The sequence below is a fragment of the Terrapene carolina genome, unplaced genomic scaffold (assembly GCF_002925995.2).
Source record: "Terrapene carolina triunguis isolate 2854851 unplaced genomic scaffold, T_m_triunguis-2.0 Scaffold85, whole genome shotgun sequence".
Lineage (NCBI taxonomy): Eukaryota > Metazoa > Chordata > Testudines > Emydidae > Terrapene > Terrapene triunguis.
The window spans coordinates 59,699,650-59,709,608 of NW_020664436.1; the positions used below are offsets into that span (position 1 = coordinate 59,699,650).

At 45.5% G+C, this 9,959-nt stretch overlaps 1 protein-coding gene across 1 annotated transcript in view; it reads right to left on the bottom strand.

Annotated features, from left to right (window-relative positions):
- Positions 1-4,308: 4,308 nt before the first annotated feature.
- PKIB (cAMP-dependent protein kinase inhibitor beta) overlaps positions 4,309-9,959 on the bottom strand; it is a 30,045-nt gene continuing 24,394 nt past the window's right edge. The window contains exon 4 of the mRNA XM_024192607.2: positions 4,309-5,244. Within this exon, the coding sequence (XP_024048375.1) occupies positions 5,162-5,244 (83 nt within the window). The 3' untranslated portion in view covers positions 4,309-5,161. The remainder of the gene's footprint in view (positions 5,245-9,959) is intronic.

The window sequence follows — 9,959 nt, forward strand, 5'->3', positions numbered from 1 at the left end:
TTTAGTCTTTGGACTCAGTTGAATATTTGTGAGTTACTGCATGCATTAACTTTAGTTGTAATATGTGTATTCCATATTATAATGTAATATTTGGGCGGGTGTAGTGTGACCCCCCTCTGTGACCGTATGCATCACTGTACAGGAGAGGGACATTAATTAGTGTGAAGAGCTGCTCTTCTACAAAAATTGTTACACCCCCTCCCGAAAGAGGAGTCCCGTCAATACCAGACAGGCTATTGTTGGATCTTACAACTGGAAACTCCCTACTTCTGGTGTGAGGAACAGTCAGCAAATGGACTAAAGACTCTTATTGTTCTGATCTCCTCCCAATGAATGTGAATCATGCAAGTGGACTCTTCCCACCACCAGAGTGTGCAGTTGAGAGCCCATGGCAGGCGTGGGAGTAAAAACCCCAAACTAAAGGAACTAAGGATCTCTCTGGTGCTGGAATTCTGTGGGGGGCAAGGCATTTCCTAGGCCTATGCAAGAAAGCCCCAGCTGGTTAGCTGGGGTTAACCCTAAAGAACAAACAGAGCTTGCTGATTATAGAAACCTCTTTTACCACTTAAAACCTATAACTCATTCATGTGTCTATATTCACTTGCTTTACCCTTGTAAATAACTCTCTAGTTTCCTTTTCCTATTTAATAAATCTTCATAAAATGTATTATAGGATTGGCTACAAACCTTGTCCTTGATGTGCAAGGTACAGCGCAGTTGACCTGGGGTAAGTGACTGGTCCTTTGGGACAAGGAATAACCTGAATATTACTGTGAATTTTAGTTTTAAGGGCCATCTATCACAGAGATATGCTCATGTGGGTGACAAGACAGACTGGAATATCCAAGGGGACTGTCTGTGACTCCATTTAAGGCTATGTGCCCCTGAGGAGTTTGCACTTAGTGCAATTGGTTGGTGAAATCTCAGTTTAGAACTCATGACCAATTTGGGGTTTGGGCCCTAGTTTTTTAACAGTCTGCCCTGAGGTTGGTACCCAGGCTTTTGTGTCCCTCTTGGGAACATCACAGCATCTTTTTACGCATCCCAGAGAAATTAGGGCCCAACCCTGCAAGGTTCTGAGTGCCTCGTGTGAGTTTCTGAGCATGATCCTAACTTTACACATGTGAGCAATTATGGGACTACTGTCATGTAAAGTTAAGCAAATGCATATGTGTGTGCCGTATTGGACCTTACGTCCCATTGATTCATTTCATTAGCATTCTAATAGAAAACTCCTGCAAAACACCTTCGGTTAATGAAAGCATTTGTTTAGCATCAGTGTACGTAACCCGGATTTCACTGTCAATGTCAATGTCAGTGATTCTCAAACTTTTGTACTGATGACCCCTTTCACATAGCAAGCCTCTGAGTGTGGCCTCCCTCATAAATTAAAAACACTTTTTAATATATTTAATACCATTAATAATGCTGGAAGCAAAGCGGGGTTTGGGGTGGAAGCTGACAGCTCGCGACCCCCCATGTAATAACTTTGTGACCCCCTGAGGGGTCCTGACCCCCAGTTTGAGAACCCCTGGTCAATGTACTGTAAGGTTCAGTTTTCAAAATAGCCAGTGCTCCAAATGTGAAGAAAAAGAAGGAGAATTCATATAGGCTAAAGCACCTGCTTCACTTTAAGCATGTGAGCAGTCCCATGTAATGGTACTTCACTGCTTAATTTCAATGGGACTACTCAGGTGTTCAAAGTTAGGCACATGATTAAGTACCTTGCTAAAGCAGGCTGTCGTAAAGGCCTGAAATGGGGATTGGAACACAGAACCAAGTCAGAGCAGGCATTGCAAGTGCAATACAACTTTGAATTCCTCTTGTCTAATCCTTCTGCTTTGCTTTTCTCTTGCCATTTCCTTTGCTCTTTCAACCTTTGGCAGCGCTTTTATCTTGTTTTAGTGGAACAGTGCTTTTATAACTTGTGAAAAGCTCTAGGACTTAGTTCCTGTTGGACAGGGGTCGGGGGGAAGTGGCAGAGCTCAGCTCCCACTCAGTTCGGGGGAAACTCCTCCTTTGCTGAAAGGCCCACACAAGGCATGCCTGGACTGGGAGGAAAGGGATGTGAAGGCACAGTATTTGTGCAGGGGTGCCTCTGCACACTCTGTGCACCAGGAAAATGTACTCTGTGCCAGCTAGGAATGAGCTAATGTGGAGGGAATATAGTAGTTGGGTTATGGAAATAGCAACTGAATCTGCACTTACGTAGTTCAATGGCCAGTGATGTCTGCATAGGGGTTGCATAGACACAGCAGTCACTACTAGGGCTTGGCAAAGTTTTGTGGAAAATCATTTGTTTGCTGAAAAATTCAGTTTTTGTTGGCCAGAATCTAGTCACCAATTCCATATGCCCATTTTGGCAAAGGAAGCGATTTTCAGGTCTAGCAAACAGCATGTGTCCCCACTTTATAAACAATAGCCCAATAGCTAGGGGATTTGCCTGGGATGTAGGGAAATCTACGTTTGAATCCCTGTTCTGAACTAGGGATTTGAACTTGGAATTCCCCTAACCACTAGGCCGGGGTGGCCAACCTGAGCCTGAGAAGGAGCCATAATTTACCAATGTACATTGCCAAAGAGCCACAGTAATACGTTAGCAACCCCCCATCAGCTGCCCCCACCCCCACCCACCAGCAGCTCTGCCGATCAGCTGTTTTGTGGTGTGCAGGAGGCTCGGGGGGAGGAGGGGAAAGGGAGGAGCGAGGGCACGGCAGGCTCAGAGGAGGGGGTGGGAAGGGGTGAAGTAGGGGCAGGGCCTGTGGCAAAGCCAGGGGTTGAGCAGTGAGCACCCCCCAGCACATTGGAAAGCTGGCGCCTGTAGCTCCAGCCCCGGAGTCGGTGCCTATAAAAGGAGCCGCATATTAACTTCTGAAGAGCCGCATGTGGCTCCGGAGCCACAGGTTGGCCACCCCTGCAATAGGCTATAGGCTATTCTAAGGTGAGCTGCTCTCAGTTTCTCCTGTTGAAGTTTTTCCAATTTGTAAAAATACTTAAATATACATTGAACCAAAAAGAGAGAGAGTGTGAGAATGATTCCGTATAGGGTTACCATATGTCCGGATTTTCCCGGACATGTCCGGCTTTTTGGTCCTCAAATCCCCGTCCGGGGGGAATTGCCAAAAAGCCGAACATGTCAGGGAAAATACTCCCAGCTTTGTTTTGCCGGCACCCCTGCCCCAGTCCCCTGCTTACCTTAGAACGGCTCCGGCAGGCTGCGAGCTGCAGGCGGATTCCCCCGCGGCGGCGGCGGCTGCTGCTGTTCCCCCCAGACACCTCAGCTTTGTGTAGCTGAAGAGCCGAGCTGCCCAAGCGCTACCGGCTTCACGGTTTGCTGGACAGCCCCCAGACCTCCAGACCCTGCACCCCCGGCTGGGCGCTTCCCCAGCGCAGCCGGAGCCCGGGAGGGGAAGCACCCAGCTGGGGGCGCAGGCTCTGGAGGTCTGGGGGCTGCCCGGCAAACTGTGAAGCCGGTAGCGCTCGGGCAGCTGTTTTGCGTGGCTGGGAGGGAGGAGGGGGAATGCGGGGTGCTCAGGGGAGGGGGCGGAGCTGGGGCGGGGAAGGGGCAGGGCCAGGGCCCCATGGAGTGTCCTCTTTTTTTAATGTTTAAATATGGTAACCCTAATTCCGTAGCCTGGTGATCAAGGCATTCACCTGGGAAGTAGGAGATGTGGATTCAAATCCCTCCTCTGAATTAGGCAGAGAAAAGATCACTTTGCCATCTTATAGACTGGCCTACTGACTGTGATGCAGCCTTGCATCTTGTCTCTAGGCTAGGGTGTGCATCATGCCCCTATCCCTCTATAGGACAGCCAGTACATAAAGCCCCATTACTCTGGCTCCATGTGGAATTTATGATCATCATCCTTTAAGTACTGCCAATACCCATGTATCATTAATACCTCCACCTGTAAGCCATACTCCAATAGAAACACACTATGCAAATAGAAGTGCCTGATTATCAGAATTAGCTGCACACTATACCTTTGTAAGAATTTCAAATGACCATTGACTCTGATTCCAACACAAGTGCATGCATTTATGTGACTCTATATCCTGAATAATAAAGGGATCCATACAAAATATTTTCAGGGATACAATCTTTGTAACAAAACATGAATGATCTTTTAGTGCAGGCAGAGAGTCTTTGTTTAAATATGTTTTAGTAAACCCAGAATGAATGGAATAGCTCCGTCATAAACGGACAAACCAAAAAATCACAAATGAAACAAAAACATTGTGTATTATGGTACTTCTGATTCATTCCTTGCCATACAGGAGAGACATCAAAGATTCAAGAACACAAAAGAGATGGGATCTATTTAATATCCAGGATGAGCGTAAACAATTTAAATCACTTACAAATGTTGCTATTTTATTTTAAATACATCTGAACAAATAGAGTATTGAGGCTGTGCACAGAAAAGACAGAAGGAGTATGATTGTGGGGAATAGAAGAACCCAGAGATTATCTGCCTGGGGATAGGGCTGAATAAACTGAAGAGATTTTCAAAAAGTTTTTTTTGTTTTTTAAGAAGAATATAGAACATTTTGGAAAAGAGGAGGAGAAAAATGTGTTTTGTTTCAGGCTTTTTCACCCCATTTCTCTTCCCAAAGAGAACAAAACCTCTGAAAGTTCCAAAAGTTTGTACATCATGGATGTATGTGTTTCTTCTATCTTTAAAGGTCAGAAAAATCCCCTCCCTATCTGCATCCCAATACACTTGACATAATCTCATCTTGGATGGGAAACAAGACTTGGTGTCACTGAAAAAAATAATTTGGAAAATTAATCAGGAGTTATATTTAGCACAGTTATTGTGTTTTGTACAACTGTTAACCATAATCATTGAAATGATCAAAAAGGGTTTGGTTGGATTAGTATCAATATGGTGCAACTGATAACAATTAAAAAACACCATATACATTCTTTAGCTTTTTCCTGGTTGTGATTTCTAGATTACTTGCTTTTTAATGGACTACAGTAGAAAACAGCATGAAAACCCTAAGTAGTAGCTGCAAGTTAATGTCATCCAGATACAATTGTGTTGAATAGTCCTGCCCAGACCACTACAGTTTCTAGTAGGGCTTGGAACCTGTGAAAAGCAGAACATTTGTAAAGTCTGTCGATGGACATTGTAAATCCAGCAAACTCTAGAGATTAGGAGGCACTGCTTTTTCCTTCTATCTCTGGGTTTTCCAACATGGCTTCGGATGATATTTCTCCACCTTCTGCTTCTTCATCTAAAGAGACATAAATACATGATAAAACACCTAGCACATGCATTCTCATGCAAGAGATTGGCTATTTAATCAAAGATAAATATTTATTGATCACTGCTAGTCTCAACAGGCTCTTAACTACCACAGTGACAGATGTTTTAGCAAAACCATTCAACAGCTAGAATAGATAGTTTAGACAGATAGGACTTGCATCTCATTTTCCAACAGCAATTCCCTGTTGATGCTGAGTTGCTTGCCCTGTGCTTATACTGATCAATGGGTATTTGGTTGTAAGATTAAAATTGGAGATAATTTCTTTGATTTTTCTCTTGTCATTTCCAAAGACAAGAAAGAATGTCATATCTCTGAGTGTTGCTTGGTTGCAGATAGAGAATGTTACAATGTATGGGGGTGCCAGTTATGGTATGACTGACTTTTCTTAGCATTGAAATGCTTCATAGACTCCACTTTGCCTTTGCAAGGTGAAGATTTTCTTTCTGATTTAGAAAGTTCACTCTTTCATGGACTGGGTTAGAGTGATTGTTTGAATACAACAAAACCATGGTAGCCTGAAAAGATAATTAAAATAGAATTCCACTATATAACTTCTGATGTATTATACTGTTAATTCTTTACTACTGATTAAATATACAAGTAAATGTAAACTGCCCTCTGTTTTGTTTTCTTTACTGCTCAGCAACCGTTTCTAAAACTATACTGCCCTCAAGCCACATGTGGCACAACCACTGATGTCAATGGGATTTGCACACCCAAATCTAGGCCAGACTATGGCTTTTAGGGATCTGTTCAGACCAGGTAGCTCTGATTTAAACATACAGTACTTGGCCGTGGAGCTCTCTGAGTCTTATGAAGTTTGGCTGTCAGAACCTAAGGGGTAAATTTTCAGCAAGCAGCCCTGAGAACTTGCCATAACACTACCATTAGCAAGAAGAACTGTGTATCTTATATCTGCCAGAGTGAAAATATGCAACTAAGCATCATTCCGGAGCCAGTGCTCCCTAGCATCACAAGCTCCATTCTGCAGGATTCTGATCAACTGCTGTAGGTGCTGAGCCCCCTCAACTCCCAGGGAAGTGAGTGGAAGTTGAGAGCAGCCCCTTCATGAGTTGCTTAGCACCCTGATTGAGCTGCTCATGCTTGCATCCAGCTGCAATGAGCTAGCTCTAATTCTAGAGCAGGGGTTCTCAAACTGCAGGTCAGGAAACCTCAGGGGATCATAAGGTTATTACATGGGGGGCCGCAAGCTGTCAGCCTCCACCCCAACCCCACTTTGCATCCAGCTTTTATAAGTGTTAAATATATAAAAATGGTTTTAATTTATAAGGGGGGGCTTGTTATGTGAAAGGGTACTATGTGAAAGAGGTCACCAGTACAAAAGTTTGAGAACCACTATTCTAGAGTGACTGTGGTGACAGCTCATTTATCCTCTGCTCTGAGTCCTTGCTCAGCCAGTGCTGATTGGCTGAGAAAGAAGCCATATTGAGGTCATCTGCCAGTAAGAAAGAACTTTATTGAGCTGACCACTAGGTGGTTCCTTCACAGGAAGCCAATTTCTAGGTAGGCTCAGAATAAGTTACTCCCACAAAGGGGAAGAATCTGAGCATTAACTTGATGTGATCTTTACAGCACACTGGGCTACACCATAGAGCAATGTATGCAGCTCCCATCCTTTGCTCCATGTGGAAGAGCATCTGCAGATCCTATTCTTGGCTTTTCACCAGTATTACAGTGGTTTGCAGCATCCTGGAGACAATGTAAAACTTATGGCCCACAAGCATTAAGGAAGGACAAACCTATTTGGATAAAGTCTCCAAGATCACCACCCACATTTAAACCCAAATTGAATTTCCTTTCAGGTATGGAAAAGTATGGCTTGCTTTAAAAAATAAAATCATTCCCCTCTGCACTTCTCCTCTCAGCTGGAAAAGAGGCTGTTCTTGTAGTATTTCTCACTCAACTGGACGGAAGAATTGCCAGAAACCTTGTAAGAAAATCCTTTCATTGTGAAATTTCCAGCTCTGTTTTACAGACACAAAAGGTGCAGATGAGGATCCAAACTTTTGGGTACCTGACCCTAAAAACTTTCTGGCCATTGTCTTGTCCTAAATTTACTTTCCAACAGGGTATATGGGCTACAATCTGTTGCATACATTGAGAATTCTTGAAATGGGTTTATGTGGCATTTACTAGAACGGGGTTGGCAACCTAAGGCACACGTGCCAAACATGGCACGCAAGCTGATTTTGAGTGGCATGCTGCTGCCTGCCACGGTCCCGGCCCCCGGCCCCACTCAGCCCCCCCTGCCTACCGCTCTCCCCTGTGAGGGCAGGAGGCAGAAGCTTGGTCCTGCGGCAGCCAAGCTTCCCCCTTCCCCGCTTCTTCCCCCAGCGTGGTGCTTTCCTGCCCCTCCCCCTCTCCATCCCTGTGCCAATCAGCTGATGGCCCTTGCGAAGGGGAGGGGGATGAGTGGCAGTGTGCTCGCTGCTCCGTAGAGGAGGCAGAGAAGAGGTAGGGACGGGGCCCTGGGGAAGGGGATGGAACAGGGCATATCCCTTCCAGCCCCCTGCCATGAGCTGCTCAGGAAAGAGGCCTGGGAGCACCCCCATGAGCCGAGTACCCCAGCCTTCTGCCCTGCACCTCCACCCCCCTGCCCTCTGCCCTGACCCCTGAACCCCCCACACACCCAGCCTTCTGCCCTGCATCCCACACACACACCCAGCCCTCTGCCCTGACCTCTGAAACCCACCCCCAGGTCTGGGGTCCCGGCTGCCAGCCCTTTGCCAGCCGGCATCCTGGCCGCAGGCCCCACTCAGTCCAATGCCGGCCTAGGTGAACAGAACCCCAGTCTGGAAGCAGGCTGGCGGCGTAAGATCAGCATTTTAATTTAATTTTAAATGAAGCTTCTTAAACATTTTGAAAACCTTGTTTACTTTACATACAACAATAGTTTAGTTACATAATATAGACTTATAGAGAGAGACCTTCTAAAAAACGTTAAAATGTATTACTGGCACGCGAAACCTTAAATTAAAGTGAATAAATGAAGACTTGGCACGCCACTTCTGAAAGGTTGCAGACCCCTGTACTAGAATGATACAGAACCATTCTGTAGCTAGTGTCAGGGAAACCCTCTGAGAACTCTCTCATACAGCACCCCTGAGTCATCCCTAAAGTTAGAGCCAAATTGACCCCCATCCTGTGCAAACTTCCTATTACCTCATTTTCACCATTGCAAATTACAGATATCAGAAATGGAGGATTCAAAAGCAGCCCTTTTCAGAAACAGCACTGGTCTACAACAGTGTTAAGAGTAATTGATAATTCATTGTTCTTCCAATCTCTGCAGATTACATCCCTGTATTCATGTGAAAGAAACAGCACATTTTGCTGGAGCTACTGTATCTCTGTTTTATTTGTTCTTAATAATAGATTGGATGGGCACCAGGAGTGGATGATTATTCTGTCTGGAGGCCTAAATACTTATGTCATTTTATGTAATGCCTTGGCATTTCTTTTAACAAGGTGATCACTCTTTCATGTTCATTTTCATGTGGTAAAAGACTAAGGGGAGAGTCTCTGTGCTGTAAGAAGCACTTTTTTTTTCTAAAAAGATAACTAAACTTTCCAGAGGCTAAAATGAAACAAATGGGAGGAATCTTTCTTGATCTCCAGTTGTTTTGTTAACTCTATTTTATTCAAGTTAGTTATGTGTCTCTGATTGTGCTGAACTATATAAAGCTTAATAAGATTTTTTTAAGCCAATGAATATTTCATTGGGCTTGGCTAATGCAGTGTTTCCATCTCCACAGCTCCAGCTGTGAATAACAGCCCAAATCCACATTGTTCTCAGCTACATCCCATTCAGTAATGGAAATGGCAGCTCCCCAGTGGTGTAGTGGTAAAAAAAAAGAGAAGTGGGTAAATGAACCTAAACTAAACTCTATATTCCCCAAATGCGAAGTTGGTAATCTCCATTTACCTGCATTTACCCTCATTACACTATTGCAGCTCTCCTTTCCCCAGTCTAAGCATAAAGGGAACCATGCCGAGCTCAGAGTAGAAAGATTTATCACAGTTCTTGTCAAATGAAATCTTATACTTTGACCAACATAAATAATTCTCATTATAATATGTATCAAGAATGTGGTGGAGTGGACTCTTGGGGTATGTCTACATTGCAATTAAAAACTCATGGCTCGCCCATGCCAGCTGACTCAGGCTCAGGCTAAAGGGCTGTTTAATTGCAGTGTAGATGCTGGGGCTTGTGCTGGGGTCTGGGCTCTAGGATCCTGTGCGGTGGGAGGGTCCCAGAACTTCAGCTGCAGTCTGAGCCTGAACATCTACACTGCAATTGAACAGCCCAAGTCAGCTGGCACAGGCCAGCCCCGGATGTCTAATATAGGGTTACCATATCTATTAAATAAAAAAAGAGGACCCTCCACGGGCCCTGGCCCCGCCCATTTCCCCAGCCCCGCCCCAACTCCGCCCCTTCTCCGCCCTAACTCCGCCCCCTCCTCCCTCCCACTCCCAGCCACGGGGAAAGGGCTGCCCGAGCGCTACCGGCTTCGGGCAGCCCCCGTGCCTCCGGACCCTGCGCCGCCGGAGCTCGGGTGGGGAAGTGCCCGCCCGGCGGCTGGGGTCCGGAGCCAAGGGGGCTGCCTGAAGCCCATAGCGCTCGAGCAGCTCGGCTCTTAAACAGAGCCGAAGAGTCAGGG